Source organism: Anas acuta, chromosome 6 (genome assembly GCF_963932015.1).
Source record: "Anas acuta chromosome 6, bAnaAcu1.1, whole genome shotgun sequence".
In the NCBI taxonomy this organism is placed as follows: Eukaryota; Metazoa; Chordata; class Aves; order Anseriformes; family Anatidae; genus Anas; species Anas acuta.
In genome coordinates this window covers 21,624,938-21,648,429 of record NC_088984.1, presented here as the reverse complement: position 1 = coordinate 21,648,429, position 23,492 = coordinate 21,624,938, and the positions used below count along the sequence as shown (strand labels likewise).

General features: G+C 39.6%; 1 protein-coding gene across 5 annotated transcripts in view; it reads right to left on the bottom strand.

Moving 5' to 3' along the window:
• Positions 1 to 23,492, bottom strand: part of MAP3K20 (mitogen-activated protein kinase kinase kinase 20) — a 92,599-nt gene that overhangs the window by 47,294 nt on the left and 21,813 nt on the right. For all 5 annotated transcript variants that reach the window (XM_068685694.1, XM_068685699.1, XM_068685697.1 and 2 more), the window contains exons 3-8: positions 15,625 to 15,712; positions 9,019 to 9,120; positions 8,214 to 8,279; positions 7,167 to 7,195; positions 6,933 to 7,070; positions 809 to 895 (exon numbers count right to left, since the gene is read on the bottom strand). In XM_068685694.1, coding sequence (XP_068541795.1) covers positions 809 to 895; positions 6,933 to 7,070; positions 7,167 to 7,195; positions 8,214 to 8,279; positions 9,019 to 9,120; positions 15,625 to 15,712 — 510 coding nt within the window. The remainder of the gene's footprint in view (positions 1 to 808; positions 896 to 6,932; positions 7,071 to 7,166; positions 7,196 to 8,213; positions 8,280 to 9,018; positions 9,121 to 15,624; positions 15,713 to 23,492) is intronic.

Here is a 23,492-nt window from a genome sequence, read left to right as displayed (position 1 = left end):
TCCATGCTTGTCTGTGTGTGGTACAGTCACAACTTTAAATGTTTTTTAAATGTAGTTACTGTCTTTGATATCAAGGGACTATGTGTTCAGATATACGCTCACATGTCCAACTAACTGAAAGCCTCAATTTGTGAGAAGAAGAAAAGCGAGGCTGGGGACACTGTACAAACGGTGTTTACACCACTGAAGTGCTTTTGAAATGGAAAGACTCTGCATGAGGAGGCTTGCAGCTATGCCACAGCCTTGCCGATACCAGTGAGGAGCTCATCTTCAATGTAGTGTTGAACGTAGGTGGCAAAACTGTAATTTCTCTCTTTTTTTAAAACTATTTTTTCTTCTTTTATTTTTGAAATTTTCATCTAAGCGGCAGTTTCTTGTACTATAGTGACTCCTGCTGGGAGAGTTAAGTTGAAGTAGCTGAAGGTCTCTTACAGATATATCAACTCCCGGCCAGTAAAAAGATGTCCTAAACGCAGGAGATGGAGTTAAACTGTTCCCCTACCTTGGACGCAATGGCTTCTTTCATCACTAAGAACAAACCCCTAGGTTTTACAATTGAGACTGAGAAACTAGTACAGTACTTGTACAATTTTTGATCTACAGCATCACGACGTGAAGCTGCAACAATTAGATGTAAAGGGTCCATTCATGAGGAATAACATCACTTTGACCCTTTGTGTTAGCTCCTACTGCTAATCTTTCCATACGCGTGAACTTACTTTCAATTTGAAGAAGATGAAAAAGTCTTTTGCAAAACCCCAATACTGTTTTCTGATCTATGTACCTGAATGTAGAAACGTAGTCTTACCTCGTTTTTTTCCACTACAAGCCAAGCTACTTGTAATCCTTCCAAGCCTTTAAAGGGGACCTCCCTTGTTAGCATCTCCCAGAGAACCTGGAACAGAAAAAAAGAAAAGAATTTTTATTTCTGTACTTTGTATTTAAAATACATTATTAAACCTTGATACAGCACTATTCTGTATCCAATTATCAGGCAACCAGTAACCATTTGCAGGAACTTGGACCACTGTTTGTGTGCAAGATACTCTGACTAAATTAATTTGGATGTTTTTGCTTTTTCCTCTACAGTACAACCCAGATAAAAAAATGGGTTGTGTGGGGTCTAATGCCTGCAATTTTGTGAGAGCCATGGGAATTGCTTTTTACTTTCTCTGTACACTATGTCACATTTGGCAGTTGAGACTTGGGTAGACAATGAACTCCTCCACTCCTTCTCAGCCCCAAGTAGACACATCCTTGCTTTTCAGTCATTTTGCATTTAAAAATATTTATTTATGATTGCAACTAGTGCTTTTAAGTAGTCAGAATCTGATCCATTAAGTATTTTGCTCCTAGAAAATGCCTACAAAAACATTAAATATAATATTGCAAGCAAAGACGTAATTGTTAATCCCCAAGTATGTGATTATGTTAAACTAAACAATATACAGCCTATTGACAATTATTCTATTCTCTGTCCATATCTTATGGACACACTAATCATAGATACAAAAAAAAACCTCCTAATTTCACACGCTTTCAGCATTTTAGTAACACAGTACATGAGAATCTGAGCTGCTCTGTAGAAAAGAGTTTGGCATCACCAAAGAGGCTTGCAAGTCATTGAATCTAACTTGTTTTTCTGCCACAGGGACTACATCTTGGCATTCAATCAAATTAACAGGCACTTTGTACCTTCACTTGTATGTGTCTATTTTTTATCAGAACCTTCATATACTTATCTTGTTACAAATGTCTGCATAGAAACTTTTTTCCATTCACATGCCAAACACAACAACAATAAATGACATAATCTATTTAGCATGTGACCAAATGTATTAAGAGCCTTATGCAAGTCTCTACATCCTCACTGGCTGGGTTAGTACCCAGGCTCATTCCAGCTACATCATTTTGAATGGATTCTGGCCAACTATGAAGGTAATTAAAAGAAAAATGAGAGAATATTGGCAGATGCTGCTCAAGCAGAAAAAAATGCACTGAAGCAGAGTTGGGCCTTTAATCAAGTGAACAGGGTGCTCCATCAATAGACCTATTTGAATAATTCTGCTTGAGTCAGAAGACTGAATAGTAAAGGTAAATATATCTTGGAAAAATAAGTAAAAGAACAGTTTTCCTGAGAATAAAAAATATATGAGGAAAGCTATTCATAGACTTATTCATTTCTCCTGTTTGCCCCAATCCATTCTCCTTAGAAGAAGAAAAGCACTTTGATTTGTAATTCCAATTCTCACCTCTCTACTGGTTGAGAAGGACATTTAACTGTGAGAGAATGAAATAATTTAGCAGCCCAAGGTACTTCAGTCAGAGAAGCAGTGTACAAAACCGTTTAAAAACAAAAACCCCTGGACCAAATCAAACATGCAGTGGAGCAGTCTTCCAGAACCAGCTCATTTGAATAATAGGAAACCATGAAGAAGAAACCCAAGTTTGCACATCACATAGAGCAAGCAGTATCTAAATACTTCTTCCAAGTACAGAACACAATGAAATACACATTAAATGTCTCTGAGAGCCCTGAGCTGGAAAACTCCACTGTTCTATTTTCTTTCAGAAGATTGAATTGTAAGGGTTGTCTAGTTTCATTCATGCACGTAAGTCTGTGCAGAACATTTTGCAACAAATTCCTTTATCATGACACCTTTAGTGTTTATTTCCACTGCCTGTATGGATCACTACTTTCCTAACCAACAGTGACAGCTTAAAATACTTCTATACTGCACACAGTTTGAGAGGAAAACAGCAGTCTGACTAGACATGAAGAATTTTTCTTAATGCTTTATTTATCACTAAGAGGATAGGAAAGTAAAAAAAAAATAAACAAAAATTGGCATGCCAGAAACCCTTGCATTGATTTACACAGCTTTAGAGCAACATTCAAACATAAATTTTATATTCAGGCCAAAGGTATAGAAAAAGATCTTCCTTCCAGTGATGACGTGTCAGTATCTCCAGTTTCATAGGACCGTCAACCTGTCTCATGAATCAGCTACCCTGAATCATAAGCTAAGATGAATGAGAGCATTACTCGTTTTACAAAAACAAAACAAAACAACAAAAACAAAACAACATCAAATGGGTATCTTCTGTATTCCCATTCGCTGCTTCCTGTCCCCAGGGTCATTCAGCAGCAGAAAACGCACCTGAACTTGACTTACCCTGGCCTCTTTATTGCAATATACACTCTGACCATTTTCTGAACTCAGTCCTCAGCTCCTATCATATAGAACCTAACCTATCTTCCTTTTCTAGTATAATTTGAGAGACTGACATGATTCACTTCCACTCCCATCTTTGATGGTGAAGATCACCTGCTTTCTTGATCACATGACATCCCTCTGATGACAGACACCAGGTGTTCACAGAGAAATAGCCAAGTTAGATACGGTGATGGAAAACAAATTGAGATCATTTGTAGTGGTTTGTAAGCTGTGGCATGTGAAGATGTTAGGATCATCTCTGCATACAGAGAAATAAAGTGAGAGATAAAGGTACGAATGTTCTTTCCATACATGAAGCTGAGGATAAGAATGAAATGTCTTCAGTTCTGTCAGGTCAGCTGTGTATTTCAATTCTTATCCTGTCATCTATGTGACAACAATCTAGAGAAGAAAAGAAAAAAATGCCAACCCCCATGCAAAGCCAACAAAAATTGAAAGTGCCATACAGGACAGGGAACATCCAAATAAGTAGTTTGAGGAAAAACAACAACAAGCATGGAAAACCTTCACTGAAAAAAAAAAAAAAAAAAAAAGAAATGCTTTCTCTTCATAGGAAAGTGTACACAGATGAGGATCAGGAGCCACAGTTATCAGAAGTACAGCATGAGCAGAAAGCGTTGTTCTCTTAGAGGTACTGCCCTTTGCCATGAAAATTAGGTCAGTCTCCTCTGGATTGATCCAAGTGGAAGTTAAAGATCTCATAATTCTTTTCAAAAAAAGAGTACGGGATAACCCCTGAAGCTGGCCAACATTCCCTCTATAAATAACATATGTCCTCATAGCTAAAGCAATGTATGAACTATTGCTAGGAGTGCAACAGCTGCTACATTTAACTCATCTCTATGCTACCAATAGCCAATTAATGCTTTTACTTTTTCATTCTTGTAAGCATTTAAAATTACATTGTGTACTTATACAGGTACACAAACACACACTACCATCCACTACAAACACTTTTGCCAAGCTAACATGTTCCGAGCATCTATCTTCATGATTTCAGAACAGCTTTTAGAGAGAACACTGTAGTTCCACAGACACTTCCATATCTTGAAGAGAAGCAGAAAATCATTTTTGAGCAACGCAGACATTGATGTGATATCCTTACTGATGCGAGTGAACTTATGGGTAGATCACTTGTGGCACTTGCTCAAGAGTATGGATTTGGAAATGGATTAGAAAAGTGAATCACAGCATGGCTAAAGGAAGTTCAAAATCTATCTTTGTGGCATAATAAATCTCCTAGAATATTTAGCTTTAGCATTTCCTAGGCTGTATTATGTATTACTTACTGTTTATCTCAAATAGAATATACAGTACTGTTTATCCACCCAGGAAGAGCATGAGAAGCTAACATGAACATTAGCTACAAATACATATGCAACTGTTTGCAAAGAGGGAAGTTCATTTCAGGTGAGAAGCAAATTGGACTTATGATGTACAGGAAGACTTTGACACTTCACGGGAAAAGTGCTCTCAGACTTGAGCAGAATATTTAAAATCACAGATTAGTTTGTAGAAAGAAAAGCCAGCCAGGAAAGGAAAAAAAAAAAAAAAAAAAGATAACAAATTAAAGAAACTTATAGGAATGGTAACAAATGCCATGAACAGAATATCTATTCCTAGCATCTTATTAGTTTACATTTGAAATGATTCTGTTCTTTGTTAACAAGCCTTTAACTGAAGAAATGCAGATTTGTCTCTCTAGCACAAAAGCTGCTGGCAAGTGTTACACTTTGAAAAAGGATTCTTTAAATGTTGTTTTTACAGATGATAATCATTTGACAAGACAAAAATACCCCTTCTAAGATTTTTTTTGTTTTCAGTCTCCTAACTAATTCTTTGCTAATCCAACACTTATAGCAGGGAGACTCCAACTTTCAAAGTTATATTCTGACAATTTCCTGCTTTCTGACAACTCCATTATGTCAGTAATTTCATCAACTGAGAACTTGGGCCATTGCCATTCTTCATTTCTACCCCTGAATCTCCTCTGAAAACAATGGTGTTCCAAGACATAGCATTGGAGTTATAAAACGATTTCTAAGTGTTTATGAATTCATAAGCTTTTACCCACAGTAGAGCACATTAGCTCAAAAACAGTATGTTAAAAAATGTGGGTCAAATATTATTAGGCATACTGAGGTAGCACTATACACCCATAACCACATTAAAATATTCTAGTAACACTAAACTGGTTTCATACTGAGAGCAGTTCAGTTTTAGCTTCAAGAACAGAAGTGTCAAAGGAGCTTTACTTTTTGGATGTAAAGTAAACTCTGTGACATACTGTTCCTACACATCTGGTAATACTTGATATGATAGAATATTAAACGATTTCTTACCTTCTCCCACTCCTAGAATGTTACTTGAAGTCAATTCACACCAAGATGACTATGTGAGCAGTCTTGAACTGTAAGACCTTTTCTGGAATTTCTCCTCTAACATTTTTTCTTTGTTTTGGAATTGGAATGTTTCCCTTCAGTGGATAATATGTGATTGCTTCCAGTAACAGTTCACATTAACATTTACATTTGTTAGCTTATGTTCTATTACTGTTTGTGCCCTAGTTAAGCAAGGGTTTTTAAATCTGCTGATATAGGCTTCTTCTTTCCCCTTACAAACTGTCAACCTTTCATTTGTAAGATACCCCAACATCATCTCTCATATTTTTTCACTATAAACAAATGTTTGACAAAAAGTTTATGTAATCTATGTAGCCTTCCACCGTGACATAAGCTTAGCTATGTAAGACCATAGGTGCTAGCTTAAAAATACAGTGGTGCATCCCTTACATCTCTTCCCACCCCTCAAAGGGAAAGGGGCAATATTTTATAATATATTGTTCTGAAACAACTCCCCATTCTGTCACCAACAGTGGAACCTAAACCCAAAAAGCTATATAAACAGATACGCATGCAGACTATAACCCCACTTCCTTTTTCTTTCCTCCCAAAGTATTAATTACTGCTGTCATGGAAAGGCTATGGGGCAAGATTCATAATTGGTCTGACCAGTACTCTTTCTATCCTATTTTGTATTGCAGAGCAAAACCAATTTAGAGTTTGACTGTGGACAAAGTGAAATAGTTCACATGACTCTACCTACAAATCTGACATTCTAATGCACTATTACTGATTATTTCTCCTTCATATAAATGACAAAACCATGCTGGCATTCTCTGTATTTTTAGATTGGGCCTCTACCTCCACAAGAGGTACAGCCTCTATTTTCTCAGCTACCAGGTAACGATACCAGAATCTTTTAAACAGTTAAGCATAGAAAAGTGGCTACCTTTTTGATATAAACTCAGTGACACTCCATTTTATGGAAGTTCTGGTATACACCTATTACAACACAACCTTTTTCTCTTCTGCTTCACTAAAGCACAAGCAGAGATTAATGATGCAGATTGCTCAGTGGTTCCTGCAAGCCTTCTGACATATGCTGAATACTTGCGGTAAAGCATGCATTTTTCAAACTGGCATGCTGCTAATCTAATCAGATATGGGCCTTACCAAACATGCAAGACTGTTCTTCCTATCATTTTTAAACACGTAATTATAAATTATGGGTGAGGCCTGAAAAAGTGTGATATTTTTTGCTGTCCTTATTTAGAATTGTTGTTCTTGCATCCCATGAATTCTGTTACACTGGAGTTCTGCTACTATGCAGAGAGAAATTAGAGGCACTTACCACTCCGTATGAGTATGTGTCACATGTTTCAGACACTGGGAGACTTTGGATGACTTCTGGAGCCATCCATGGAAAAGTGCCCACTAATGACATGTGTGTTGTATGTGAGTGGAACCTTGAGGCACCAAAATCACAGATCTGGCAAAAATAAACAGATAGTAGAGTGTCAACCTAATTTATCAGCCATCAAAAGATCAAGTAGCAGCATCCCTCACATAATTAAAGTGTTCATACCTTTAACACGCCATCAGCAGCTATAACAACTAAAAATGAAAAAAAAAAACAATAGGTTACAAGAATGCCTTTAAAAACAAATGCGATATGTTTTCACAGAAAAAAAAAAAAAAAGTTTGCACTTTATCAAGAAAGCAATTCCATGCTCAGTGAGCACCCAAATATGCAGACATTCACAATTGTCCTGGTTTCTCTGAGCAGGTTTGGAGACCATCTGCTGAATACCTGAAAGCCTCTGAACAACTGCAAAGCCTTTCAGGTCTTACTAAGTTCAAAGACAGCAACACACCTATAACTAAAATACAGATAAGCTCCCTTGTCTCCAATGTAGCAGTTAGGCTTAACAACAAACTCTCCAACAGATTTGTTAAATGAAAAAATAAATAAATAAAAAGGAGATAATTTACAACTGAAATTAGATCTAGTTTTCTTGTAACTATGATTCCCCTGTGCAGATTATTAAAATTGAGTCCCTCCTGTCCCACTACTAGATAATGTTTCAGTTCAAATCAATATTCAGCAAATTTCATAAATGCTTGTCAACTGCCAAGTACAGTCTAAACAGTGCAGCTCTATGCTGAGTGTGCATTACTCAAAAGCATGACTATCTGTCAAACCACAAAACAGGCCATGACAAAAACAAGATTTTCAGATAGGAAATAATAGGTCTTATCCAGTCTACTGTGTCTGGTGCATGCCAGTCTTTCCTGGTACTCAACAGTTCTGAATAGAAAAAACAAGTGAGGAGTGTCCAGGCAATCTCTGACAGCTGATAAGATGGACACAATCACGGTCAGCCAGACACAATTTGAAAAGAGCCCTCCACAATGCTCTAAATGACGCCAGGGACAGTAGTAGAGCTCCAACAGCTTCAGAACAGAGAGGAGGGAGGAGAAGGAAATAGACTTTTCTGTGCCACAGCAACAGCCAGTGCAGCTTGTTGACAGCCAAGGTGTTCTGCACGTTCTCAAAGCTCAGGTACAGATCTGAGTGCTACAATTACAGGTAACAGTAAATACAGAGCATTTTATTGTTTTGCTACTTTACCATTCCTGGACTTCAGATCTCTGTGGATTACTTTGACTGGAGCTTCCATATGTAAATAGTGCATTCCTACACAAAACAAGAGAACAGTCTTGTTAGGCAGGCTGAGGGTGGCCTCACTTATGAGCAGTCATGTTTTTTAGGCCCCATTACTCATCCTCATTACAGGCTGGCATATGTGCAGGCTGTATTGATCGGATGCGAGAAAAGCAAAGGTCCCCATAACCTGTTTGAGTAAAAATCACTAAGCAAAGCTCATATATCTCTCAGAGCACCTATATGGTATGTTAATGTTTTTTAACGTCATATTTAGTTATTTTCTCCAATGTGTAGAGAAATGAATGGTATGAATTTAATGTTCATTAGTTTACACTAATTCTTGTGTGGTCACAGAGAACCCAAAGGACAGAACAGTTTGTTCTGTATCATTATATGAAAAATGTCAGTATGTTTACTGAGAACAAGCTTCCTTAAATATACCAATTCAAATAAAATGTAAGGATAATTATGCACTTTACCTCATAATTACACTACATCAGCAAGATTATCCTCTTGGGACTTAGGGGCAAACCATAAGTAAAACTGGCTCACAGAAGGCATTTTCACTCCTGAAATGATTTCCGACTCAAAATAATCAAGAAACATATTAAACAGTGAATGCTTGATGTTTTTGTTGTTGTTTGTTTTCTTTTATCGGCAATTTGAATAAGGAAGTATAGAAAAGCTTTTCTGACTTCATAGGGAAAGAATCTCCAGCTTTACACCCTGCTGACTGTGTAAGACATAACATACCACTGGTCTTGCTTACCTTTAGCTATGTCAGTTGCCCAGGTCATGATATGATCCATATCCATCTCTTCACTTTTGTTACTATTAATGTAATCAAACAGTGAGCCAGCAGAAGCATACTCTATTAGAAAAAAAAAAAGAAAAAAAAGGAAAAAAAGCACATGACAGTTTTAAACACTGCACCTAAATTCAAAGATCTAATAGAAACTCTGCCAGCTGCAGAAAGCAGCCAACTTCAAGCTTAATGACAGAGAATTTGCATTCAGCAGCAAACGTTATTAGTAGCGTAGTAGGAGAGTAGTAGTTTGTTCCGGCTGTCCCAGCACAGACATAATTTACTGCTACAGGAAAAGAAATGTAAAATAATCTATAATGACAGGCTTTAAAATTAAAAGGCGTTAGAAAGCTCTAGTGTAAAGAGAGCTCAGGCAAGGCAGTTCAAATTCTGGAGTAAAAGGTTCTGGTGATTATTTTCTTTTTAAAGATTTATGAAGGATAGTTCTGTTCAGAGAGAGATCTATGTAAAAATGGTAACACGCCACTGAGCAGTTTAGTCCACTTGTGACTTTACAGCTGACGTGCAAATGCTGTTAAGCTTTCACTGCTTTATATTCTGTTGGCCTAGGGCAAGTCAGCACAGCTAAGAAAGCAAGATGTTTTCTTACACTCCTTATTCAGCATCAACAGAAGCTTTTCCTAACTTCTTTCACCTACACCTACAGAAACCCACAGCAGGATCATGCAGGTAGAAACAAAGGCTTTTTTGGCCTGTCAGTGTTTGCGAGTGTGACAGACAGAATCCAGTCTGACTTTCAGGGCTCACAGGGCTGCGAGCTAGAATACCAAGCTCATTACACCTACACACTTTTAAATGGGGAACTGGAAACAACAGAAACCTCCACAGTGCCACTTCTATATAGCTTGAAATTCTTCCATATTTAAACAGTGAACATTCCTCTCCCAACCAGAACAGCAGTTAATAGATGAGATTGGTGGTACCAGATCTCCCCTATTATTTCAAAGAGGATACTCCCCACTAATCAGCAGTACTGTGTTTAAATTATGCCCCATAACAAAGGATAATTATTTTGTTTTCTAAAAAGTTAAATCAGGTATTAAATATACGGTGTTCTGTTAGGAAGAACAGGTTTGCAAGTAGAAAGGGACATAAAAAAATAAATTTCCTACTTCCCCATCCAAGAATAGAGCAGATCAAGTAATTTATTCATTAACAAAAAATGAAAGGAAGAAACTATGGACTTAACACTAAAGCAAAGTTGAGCAAATCTCCATGTGCAGCAGGTCACACTCAGCAGCCTAAAGGCTGTAGCTTCTTTGTTTAGTATTTACTGTAATTTCCCAAATAAGCTTTATGCTTATTTATTTTTTTTGGTGAACCATGAACAAATACAAGATGTTGCTCATCAGCTGAAGAAGCTGATACATTTTCTTCTTTCTGATTGCCAGGACAGAGTGAGCACATGCTGCTGTGCGTAGTCCAAGTAGCACAAAGAGTAAGGGGATGCAAGAAGCAATTCCAAGCCTTTTGCCCCTGTCTCCAAAGGCTGTTCAGTGTGCTCTTTGGGCAATCTGCAGAATTTAAAACAAGATTCCCCAAATCTTCATAGCTAATGAGGCAAACCAGCTGGTATACAATTGAAATGCCTAATTTCTGCCATTTGAAAGCAGCAACAAAATCCATCCCACCTAAGACAACAAAAATATATCTGGATTGCTGTTTGTAATAGTATTAATCAATGAATGATAGATCATCGTAGGGTAAATGCATACAAAGCAAACATTGCTCATCACCAACGAAACTGAAACCATGGGGAGATTACTGAGTGGGGAAGGAAACTCTGGGACAAGACAGAATCTGCAGCCTAGAATATGGGAGGCCACATGAGAAGATCCCATCGCTAAATGAAAGGAAAGAGGGAGTAAATAGGAAGTCACTTGCAAGCAAACACTAGTGGTAAGTTAGTTTTGGTTCATTGCTGCAGGACCATCAGCTGCAAGTAGCCCCTGCAGGAGACAGGCACGCTGCTTCTGATGTCACAGAAAGAAGACCAAGCTGCTGACCTGCACATTTACTCAATTAAAACATCAGCTTTTTTTACCCATGATGTCATTATATATCTTATAAATGGATTCTTCAGGAATAGGCTGGCTGGACACTTTGCATGCCTTTACAATGCATAATTTGATCTGCCAGGGTCAGGGATAACTGAGATCCCTGAGCCCTTCACTGCTCTGTGTGAATGGAGACAAGCAATCTTCAAGCAACACAGCTCGATCCTTTAGTATTTCTCCTCTGTACCTATTGTGCCACGGGTTTTTACAAGAGGGATATAGATTTGAAAATTATATTGTCAGGGTATTTTTTTTTTCAATAAAGGATAAGAGGTATTTGCTTTAGAAAGAAAAGTTGCGAATAGCAAACTGTCCTTTCCCTGTGTGATACATCATATGCTTCTGCACAGAGGGGACACACAAGCTGCAAGAATCTTTAGGGAGGAAGCAGCAGTGATCAAAAACCAGATCTGAAAGCTAGACATCAAGACTGCTGTTGGCAGTCAACGACATCTAGAACTATGTGATTCATGTCAGCAGCTCGAGGGGCTGGATGATGAGCAGTAACACTGACATACATCCCAGTGGGGGAAACATGTTTTGACTGCACATGTAGATTTTCTCGTTCCTATGGGGCATTCTCAGAGAACTATTTGACAATCCCACATAAGATGTTATGTACAGCCAATACTTAGCACATGCCAATGCTTGGCTGAATGCCCTAATCTCCATCATTTTCAAGAATTATTAAGTTCTTAGGTTAAGTTCTTAAGTTTCTTGCTTGGGATTTTCTCTTTCAAGACATGGATCTCTGACTAAACACAAGATTGAAACTGCAGCACTGAAAACTACCCAGAAGACCATGGAGCGAACATCTCTCTAAAAGATAAGTCAAGCACAATTAGCATTTCTTTTCTCAGTAGCCACGCTCCCATTTGAAAACTGGGGAAATGGAGCCTTGCTCCCCTTCCATCCCAAGGGACTCTAGACTCCTTGGAAGTTGCATGGAGAACCCAATGCAGTTTAAAAATAAAATGTTTTTCCTTAGCCAGGATGGATTCAGAGCTTCTCAAATAGCAAAGTGGTTGGACCACACAGAGTATAGTCTCCTTCCCACAGACAGTTAAAGAGTCCCCATTCCCAATGACATAATAAACCACTTTAGCTGTTCTCTGTCCTGTGACTGGCAAGCAGGTCAAATGACCTTCTCTGAACACTGACCTTTTGTGAGATCAAACTGAGGACTTTCTGATCCAGACATCATTCTGAGGTGTTGATTACACATTTGCTTTGTTAGTCTGCTCTCTGGTTTACACTTATTAAACTTACATTACAAATAATTATATGACCTGACTTATTAACTTTCTACTATTTTTATTGCTTAAACCAGGTATTTAAGTTCCTTTCTGATATGTTATCACCAGTCCATGCTCCAATTGGTGCAGGCTGTGGACACCCTTCATGCACCCCCGTAGTACTGGCTTCATCAACACCGCGACCTCCAGTAGCCTGACATGCCTCTAGGTACAGCAGCTCTGTATCTCACAAGTGCTCCCACCAGATTACACTGCCATCTGCTGTGACAACAGGAGGTCTAAGACACAGGTAGAAATAACTGAATTTTCACAGGTTCTGTCCACAATCAGGGGGATTTCTACAGCTGATTAGAAGTTGTGGTTTTTTTCCAGCACATGATGCTGGGTGGACCCTTTGCAGCAGAAGCTCCTGGAGAAACTTACACTAAAATGAAGCCCTGGCCAGGGCAGCAAAGGTCAACAAGCAGATGATACTGCCTACAGACAGCTTGGTGTTATCTACATTCATAAAGACCAGGTTCTGCCCAGGAGGTGACAGACCACAGCTAGACCTGCTTTGTGGTGGGACAGACCTATGATGGCACAGCCCTGTGCCACTTGGCTCCAGGGCAGACGCGTTCTGCAGCAGAGCGGGGGATCAGACAGGCAGGGCTAATTTTTCCGGCACCAAGCCCACTCCAGGGAGCCGCCAGGACCCGGCAGCCCTCGTGAGGGAGGTGAATGAGGTGAGAAGGAGGTGTGGGCGGAGCCAGCAGCGCCCCCTCCCCGGCCGTTCAAAAGCTGCCCCTAGGGAGCGCGAGTGAGCAGGAGCGCAGTGACCAGGACTGGCAAACAGGGCGTGGCACGGCAGTTAGGGCGTGGCAGTTAAGGCGTGGCAGGGTGTGGCGCAGCAGTTAGGGCAAGCAGAGAGGGCAGAGCGCTCCCCCCTGCCCATACGAACACCTCCTCTAACGGCGGTCTAGCGCTAGCTCAGCTGCAATGGTGTACACCAGGCACAGCGCTCTCCAGGAAGTCTGTGCACACCCAGACCGACTGCCCGCTCAAAACTGCGGCAGTTCAGGTCTCCGGGTGCAGGGCTACGACTTGGTTGCCATCACGGAAACGTGGTGGGACCACTCTCATGACTGGAGTGCTGCAATGTCTGGCTATAGGCTCTTCAGAAGGGACAGGCAGCATAGAAGGGGTGGTGGTGTGGCTCTATATCAGAGAGAGTTTTGATGTTGCGGAACTTGAGGCTGGGAATGATAAGGGTGAGTCCCTATGGGTTAGGATCAGCGGGAAGGCCAACAAGGTTTCTGGAGAGCATGGAAGATAGCTTCCTGACACAGCTGGTCAGTGAGCCTACCAGGGGAGGTGCCCCGCTAGACCTTCTCTTCACAGACAGAGAAGGACTGGTGGGAGATGTGGTGGTTGGAAACTGTCTTGGGCAGAGTGACCATGAAATGGTAGAGTTCTCCATTCTTGGAGAAGCCAGGAAGGGGTCCAGTAAAACCACTGTATTGGACTTCCGGAGGGCTGACTTTGAACTGTTCAGGACACTGGTTGGTAGAGTCCCTTAGGAGGTGGTTCTGAAGGGCAGAGGAGTCCAGGAAGGCTGGGGGCTCTTCAAGAAGGAAATCTTAATGGCACAGGAGCGGTCTGTCCCCACGTGCCCAAAGACGAGCCGGCAGGGAAGAAGACCGGCCTGGCTGAACAGAGAATTGTGGCTTGAGCTTAGGAGAAAAAAGAGGGTTTACAATTTTTCGGAGAAGAGGGCGGGCCACTCGGGAGGACTATAAGGATGTTGCGAGGTTTAGTGGATGACTTGTTAGTCTTAGGTCAGAGGTTGGACTGGATGATCTTGAGGTCTCTTCCAACCTAGACAATTCTGTGATAGTAATGCCTTTTCCTGGCAGCTGCACCAACCCTATGCCTGAGGCCACACAAACAGAACTGCAGTGCTGAAGGTTGCCTCTCTAATCAGAGGTTTCTGGAAATGTTGTATGGGAAGAGAAAGAGCTGAGTACATTAATACCTGCTCCAAACCTGTCTTTCATAAAGATTCTGAGAACAGTAAAAAACTAAATGGCAGCATTTCAAACTGATACTACACTGTGTCACATGCAAACCTTATATAGGTGGTGGTGATGAGATAAATGTCCTCTATGCCTAAAGTAAAGAAGTCCTTTTTGAAGAAGAGCATTATGATCGAGTCAAGGGAATTCTCTTCTTTTGTAAAAATGATCAGGAAAAACATTCCCAACTTCTTTACCACTGTATGCACTGGATAACAGAAAAGTACAGAAAAGTGCTTGCTGAGCATCAGCCCAATAATCATGTACACAAAGTGGACAAGTAAATAGTGGAAGCCAAGGGTAAAAATCTTCATTAAAAACCCTTAGATTTCTAACAGATGCATTTGTCAGTACACTACTCTTTACAGTCAAATTCTCTGATGTGTTACAGCCCTACTGAAAGACATCCCCTGATCCACACTTTCATGTTTTTTCTCTCTCCAAACATTGTTTCTGCAGATTGTAGATTTCTTTGCTTTAGGTGTATTTTCTGCTACCGTCTTACCTAGTTTCTCCTGTACATGAAAAGGTAAAAAAAAAAAAAAACAAAAACATCATCTGTAATGTATTTTTTTTTATCTGTACCAACTCTTAAGATAAGAGAAGGAAGCTTAAAAGGGTCATAAGAAAAACACCGCCACTACCACACACTTAAAAATAACCTCCACATAATTCTAGAAATGCAAGAATGAATGAAACCCAGGTTCTAGTGAATAATGGGAATTGTCTTATGGTGTCTAATAAATCCCTGACTCTGTTTCAAGCTCTTCCTATGGTAGGGAAGTTCACAATGTAGATTCTCATGGTTTTTTTTTAGTACAGGCAGAATTCATGGTGCAACTCTGCTCTGAGCAGACTCTCAGCCTCAAGCTCTCTCTCTCTCTCTTTTCACAGTGCTTGCGAGAACTTTTGAAAATCTCAGAAAAGGGTAAGAAAACACAGTCAAAGCTTCCATCTAAAGGAGTGCTGAATTTGGGCATTAAGAATGCCCCGGGATCCAACTGCTAGCAGTATGGTTCCCACTTCCAGCACTCCCATTCACGTTGAGGTAGGTGGTGCTGAGCATTGTAACATTCAAAGGAGGCCAAAACAGTAAGAAAACAATGGAATTGGGTAAAGTTAATACTTCCTAACATCAGAGTTTGACAGAATCAAGATGAAGGTCAGACGAGAAATGCTTACCTGTAACTATGCCATAATTTGGAGGTTCAATGACAGCTCCATAGAACTGAATGATGTTTTTGTGACTGAGCACACTGAGTATTTCTGCCTGTTGAAAACAAGCAAACATAAAAGGTAGGCAATTAAGAACAGTGCATTTACTATATTAGTTTATTTTAGACCCCCATGGATATACACACACACACGCATATAGGAAAGACTGTTCACAAATGATTGGCATTCAAAAACCACATGAGATAGTTTGGCACATGAATGCTTAGTATGTTTGGAAAAAAGATCATACAATTCTTTCATGACCAAGGCACAGATGTAGAAGATAAGTTTGGAAAAACTGAAGGCTCTGGAAAATTTTCTTCAAAGACAGACCCAGGATTTTTGGCAGGGTTGTAGCAGTTCTATCCAGAATTTGTGTTTGTGCACAGAGCTCTGTGGGTTCAATAAGTCCAGAGCTCCAGGCTGTTGGAGCATACCGTGCACACACAGCTCAATCTGATGTTTACTGGAGACATGGAGTTTGCTAGGCATGCGCTGTCGAGTCTAATCGAATATGCACAGCAAGCATGCTTGACATTGCCAAATAGCCAGCGGTGCAGTTGAAACTGCTTCTCAGAGAAGGCTGCAGATGTTTAAAAAACCCGGATAAATAAACAGAATCTTTGAATTCCACTTGAAAAATGCTTCTAGGTTTGACAGAGAGACTGCAAGAAATGAGAATGTATCCACATAAATTAAGACAAGTAGTCCCCCTGTTTTTTGAGGGAAAAAGACAGATGTTTCCTTTGAGGTCTCACAACAGTTTTACCTCTTTTTACCTCTATAGTGTATTAAAATAAATATTCAAGATATTTTAGAAACATTTTTTTCTAAACAAATGTAAGTATTGTGCAAATACAGATATATAACATACTTTTTTCCTCTAACAATGCATTACTTACAGACAGTATCAGAAAAATCATTTTTAAAACCTGTGCTGTTCCCAGTAAATCACACTGCAGGCCACAACTCATCTGCAAGGCCACCCAAGAGCTTAACTGGCAGCTATCTAAGCAAACGTAGGAAGACTCGCCTGCAGATGAACAGCAATACTCCTACAGGCAGCTGCAGGATCTGAACGGGATCTGCCAGGCCAGGCAGGGCTGTGGCAGCAGGAGCTCTGCCCTCCACCTGCTCTGCGCCAGACCCCTGCAGTTGCAGCAATGCTCGTGGTACACGCAGCACCCTCCAACCTCCTTCGGTAGCATCCTCTGGGATACTAATGACAGCCTACTCATTCAAAAACTCCACCTACGTGAGCTAGCAGAGACCCCTACGCTTCAAAAATTTTTGTAGTACACTTTAATCTTCTTCAGGAAATACTAAATTGAAGAATGTCCTCTAGTTCCTACCAGCACTCCTGCTGGATAACCAGGAGACCCAGTACTCCTTGACTGTCTACCTAAATACTGTTAGAAATGAAACAGGTACACCAGGCCACAAGCATCATTGGACAAACTATCTAGGCTGTCTTTTCTTTAATCAACCATATTTTCTTGAACAGTACTTAAAATCTTAATACTCAAAAGTATTCAAAAAAAGTATTCAAAAAAAGTACTTAAAAGTATTCAAAACACTGCGCACACTACTTGCTGGCATTTACAACGTATGTACCAAAATAGGCCATTAAAGAATTGAAATGACTGGCCCCCCATTTAACCTTCCTGTGGCATGAGGCATTCAGGTTATTGCCACAGAAGTAGCACTCGACAGATCTTTGGGAGATTGATCAAAACCACCCTGGGATGAGCACAGGCAAGGAGCACAGCCCTCTGCCCCACCGCAGCCAGGCCCACTGCCTGCTGTCAGCCCCACATGAGAGGCTGCTGAGCCCCCAAGAGCCCCACGGGAGTCACTGGGCAACAGGAGGGGCTGTAACTGCTCTCATTGCTTAGAAATAATTATTTCTGAATTTCCAAGATTATCTTATTTACAGTATACTGCACACTGAGATCACGTTCCAGGAGTCTGAAGAAATGCTGTGTCAACTGAGGCTATTAACATCATCTCAAAATTGACGTTCATATTCTAAACTTGGATTTAACAGACACCAAAGCAAGCTTCCATCTAAGCATAAGGAAAGGCACCTTCTAATTGCTCATAGATATCCCAAATTAGGAACCAGAAAGGAAGAAATTGCCAACTCTTTCTAAGGACCATTACTTGTAAAAGAAATCCTTCTAAACAGTTTTAATCACTCTGCTGTTGTTAGCACTACACTTCTAGACTATTCCTTTTATGCTTTGCTCTTTTCAGTTGCTGTAGATCAGCTGTGAAATATATTAGGCAATTTAAAGACACCTACTCCTTACAGCGAGAACCAAATGCAAGTCATTCCACATCTTTGAAGCTTTTGTACTTTTTTTGACAAGAAAGTGCCATATTTCAATGAAAGATCGTGACCTTCATATAACAAATTACAAAGTGGTGGTTATAGACCAGTATTTCAAAGGCCTCTTAGGCACTTACGAAAACATTTAGAATCACCTTTAAGCACCAAACTCCTAGTTAAATCCCAAATTCCTAGATGCCTGGAAGAAAATCTTACTATGCATCTATCTACCTGGAGGCCGCTTAAGAATGCAGCCCTCTCTGGCTTGGGTATGACACACTCACTTCCTTTGGTAAGTGCTATCTATCTTATATAACCTAAATGAGCATCAATTTCCTTCTAAAGCCATGGTGATGACAAGTAACAGGTCTTGGGTTACTTTATCATATATATATATATTTTTTTTTTAATATTGGATTGAAACAGAACTAGAGGATGCTCAGCTGAAGGAAAGGTACATCCCAAACACACCAATACAAACTTTTTGGATTTCTTCAGACACACAAGGTGATTGCAATGGTGTTGAATATTGTGTTTAGACACTCGATAAGCTTAGTCACAGTCTGTTACTGATCAACAAACCATGCTAAAGCTATCAACCTTGTAGTTACACCACAAGCATGGTTGAAATGGTGTTCCTTGCCTGAGTGCTGCTGAAGGGAACAACAGACTAGATACCACTTCTTGAAGGCAAAGAGATTCAGAAGTCTAAACAAACCTAATACACACTCTTGATAGTGGTTGAATTTTATAAAGAAGTCAAGGTCAGAGCAAATTACATTAAAAACATTTTAACTGAACTCTCACTTATTGGTTCTTGTAGCACTACTGTAAATCAAATCCACTCAGTTATTCGTGACACAACTACAGTGTAAGGAGGAACTCAGATAATCCCTCAGTGTACAAACTAATTGGGTACTATGAACCATGGACTGGATCACAGTGCTTAATGGATAATTTCTTTTTATGCCTGTTTAATCTCTGCCTATTGACATAAGTGAAAATGTCAATTACCTCATCTATGGCTGACACTCTACTACAGCTGCCTTGAGAGCTGCTAGTACTGCTTTCACCCTTCTAGTCCAAATAGCTATGAAGAAGTAACTAGTATCTTGAATGTTTTCCGCAAGTAAGATTAGGGTTCTCTTCTTGGCCTTGTCACTATTTAGCAATTTCTGAGTGGACACCATCCACACGGCTTTTCAGTGTGGCCAGCAGCATGAGCGGGCAAACTGAGCCGCAGGGACACCACGTGCTAGCACCAAGCAGCCTGCTGTCACTGCATTTATGCCTACTCTGCCCTACAGATCCACCAAGATGTGGATCAAGACATGAGAAACCACCCTGCCAGTCGAAGGCCTGAACTGGACAGGGCCCCCAATAGCCTCCAGCAGCTCCTCCTGGGAGGCCTCCTGCTCAGGGCAACACCGCGTTGGTACCAGTAGACCCAAGGCCCACTGAAGTACGTGGTGGGAACGGAAAGCAGCTCAGCTCTGAAAACATCCTCAAGGTCAACACTGACTGCAGGTGTGGGCAATGGCCATCCGATGCTGATTTGGCACTACTCCGGAACGCAGAAAAGGCCTCATCGTCAAATCTTTAATTGCAGCCGCAGACGCAGCAAGGCTGCGGACTGAAGCACTCTGCGTACAGCTGTGTTGTTGCCTGCCAGCTCCTCACACCAGCTGCTCTCGTCAGAGCTCTGTCCCAATTCAGCTGAAGTTAGCAAAGAACAATCTACTCACTCTGATGGAGTTACTCTTCTCTGCCCTGAAAATGGGCTGGAAAGTTGTTAAACTCACACTTCTAGTCAAGAGAAATGATTTGAGAGCTTGAGCTAGGAACTTATTCCACCAGCACAGCTGGATCTGCAAAAGAACATCTGTCTACAGTGTTTTCTCAGCATCAAAAGACTCTTTTGCTCAAGTCTGGACAAAGCAGTCCCACAGCAACTTAATCACCATTTCTTCTGGGTACCTGTGGAGCAGCTGGCTGGGGAGGACAAAGTACTGCCTGCCTTCTACCCTGGCCCGAGCCTGCTGGTTTGGGACGTACATGGGAAATAAATGCAAGGCCATCAAGGCAGCCAGCAGCCAACAAACTCTGCTGTTAATAAATCAGTTAATTGCACAGCAAGAAGCACTGTCGCTCTGTGCAAAATTACAGGGTTAGAAATGGTTAGCTACTCAAGGAATCTGATTAATACAACAATCCTTAAGTGCCTTCTAATATTTATTATTATATTGTGCAGTAGTTTGGTTATTTACTTTTCCAAAGAAATGTTTGTCACATTTATTAAGGAGGTATTTACACACACTTAAGGCAGCTTTAAAAAGATTTTTTTCCAAGTCTTGTAGCAGTTTAAAGGCTCTGACCTTTGTCATGTTCTTGGGAGGTTTGTGACTTAGCAACTCCCATGTCTTAACAGTCTATTAAAAGGGCAGCTAGAAGAGGCCAGATGATGCTTTATTAAAATGATTCTGACAATCAAATCAAATAAAAAAATAGAATGCTAACACAGATTAATCCTAAACTTTTATTTACAGATCTCTGATGAAAAATACATTCACTGTCCATTAAAATTGCAGCTTACCAATACCTCAGAAATGCTTTCCTGTGAATTAACTGATGTCTAATACACTACACTGCCCCTTACAATACACTTTTTAATCTATTGGGTGTGTGGGGGACCTCTCTCCTCTATGAAAACTTTTGTTTTCAGCTGACAACAGGAGAGTAAATTAGCTCAGAAGTTATTGGAAGGAGGGAGGCAGAGCTATCATATAAGATTCATTTCCCTAGGTAAAGGAGCCCGAAACATTGTCTAATAATATGTCTGAAAAATAATCAGCAACTAAAACTACAGGCTTATGATTTCTTTATGTAATGCTGACAAATCATTAAGCCAAAAAAAAAAAAAAACCAGATACTTTTCCAGAAGATATTTATGTTTTACATGTTTTAACATAAATATTATACAATGCCATGGAGATTCTTTGAAAATAATGCTGAGGTTTTGACAGCATCCAGAAATTACCCAAAGCAAATTATTTTTCATTACTTCATTCTTTCTATCCTTTTTAAAAAGTTAAACTGAATATAGCTCTTAATGAGCAGGATATGGAAACAGTTTATGTAATTTAGCTCCTTCTAAATTATTTTCATGCCACAATCTATTATTGGTGACAAACATTCAAGTCAAAATATGCAATAAATAAAGGAAGACCTAAAGAGTTTCAGAAATATAAAACTCCTAAGAAGAATTATACAGCAGGGATATTATTCAACTGCTACAGTTTGGAACATTAAAAAGAAAATCAAGCAGATACAAACCAAAACCTTAGGAATTTGCCTACTGTTTCATCTGCTTTCTCAAAGTTTTGTAACAAAAAAATAAAGGCTTTGTGCTCTGGTGTCTCCAAAAAGAAAGCTATTAATAAGCAAAGCACACTGATAATCCCATTAAGAGAATGGTTGTTAAACCTATCAAATTGTCTTTGATAATAAGAAAGCAGGAAGAAAAGCACATCATCATGGCAAAATCAAAGAATCCTCAGTGAGATCTTTTAACTACAATAAACAGTTATCACATGTTTTGATGAGTGTGGCACTCTTACAGCACAAACCTATTGTCACCCATCTCAAAAGGCACTTGCATTACTTAAAACTATTGCTGCATCTTACTTAAAGTTGTGTGAGGCTGGGGTTCATTTTTTGTATTCACTTAGAGGACCACTTACCCTATTAAAAGGTGTTTTCTATAGCCCATTAATGAGCAGTTAAAACTCAGCATTTATGTATTCAGTCTTATATATTCAGTGTTATTGGGATACTGTTTTGTAAACCACATAGAAAATAAGGGTTAAATTACATTCTCAGATTGATACCACCAGCAATGTTGTAAACAGCAGAATTACATTCCTCTAAGTACATCTACTATGACATACAAAACATGTATTTAAAAGAATTTTGATTGAGCACATTTCAAAGCATCAAATTTGCATCCAAAATTATGTCCTATGCTGTTGAAGCTCCAGAGATTAAAAGTGGAAAAATAAAGGAAAGTAACAAATTCTCATTGCTATACAATTGTCTTATAGTCATTTTAAATCTGCTGTACTGTATCACCACACAATTTTTATTCTCATTTTTGGAAATGCAGTGGCAGAAACAGACAATTTAAAATACCTTGCATTGACTTCTGGGTTGTAGCCTTTTTTTTTGGTAGTAAAATATATTGGATATTGACCATTTGAAAAGAAAACTGAGTTTCACAATCTCCAGTAACCTTTCATACTAATCTAACTTTGCAGTTTTAAAGACAATTTGAAGATTATGGCATTAGAAATACTATCTAGTGAATTCAGAACATCCCTATCAAAATACTGTAAAATAAAGGTTTGCTCAGCTCATGGAAAGCAAGTTAGTCCCTCCCAAAAATCAAAGGAAGATTTTTCCTTGCTATGTGGCAGCAGACCCTTTGCCTTATACAGTAAAAAGAATTTAGATGAAGCTAACTGACTTGATCTTGCCACTGCAGGACCTCAGCTGAGCAAATACAGTCCACCCAGAAGTAACCAAGTGATTGCAGGATCATGCTGTTGGTCTTCCCCATGACAGGGGGTTAAAAAGAGAAGAGGCTGTATAAATAAAGCCACATCATCTGGGATACAATTAAATAACTGTGTTGTCTGTAGAAAATCCTTACATATGCTTAATAAGCTTGAAAATTGCATTTTGAGTTATGACTACATTACTATTTACAAAGCACAGATACTATGTATACGTATTCACAGTTAGTAGAACCTTCAAAACACAAACTATGTATTTGTAATGGTGTAAGAGTTTAGAAATAAGCAATATCATAAATATTTTATTCAGGTCAATTTACAGTGAGAAGCTGTCTCCAACTGCAAGGCAACACCAGCAACTGAGTAGAAACAATCGATGTGTGGACTGCACAGCACATCTGAAATACCTGAGCTCCTATAGAGCAGTCTGTTTTCAGTAATAATTTCTTCTCTCAATGTCAGGAAACTTTTCCATTTCCTCTCATGTATTCTGAACACAAACTTACTTTGAATATGGAGTACAGCAGCAAAACCCACAACATTTTGAAAATACCAGGAAATAATGAAACATGAAAACTTTCTGTCTCCCTGCTCACTCCACTCCGCTCTCCTCCTCCAGCCAAAAATACCATGGGTATCATGGCTAACATGCAACATTTTAATCTTTTTCAAATCCAACAAATGGAATAATATCTATGGAAACTATTTCTGAGATCAAAGTCACTACAAATCTCATATCAGCCTTGTGGAAAGACATACTGGTATGACAGTGATGGGCAAAGCCAAACCCCTTTCAACGAAGTTTCTTGCAATGCTTAGGAACATCAGAAGAGAAAATAATGTCAAAGAGGTATCTGGACTAAGTCCGTATTTATCCAACTAGAGCACTGATTTTCAGCCTGGAGGTCTACAGAGTATTAGTAAGGGATCTG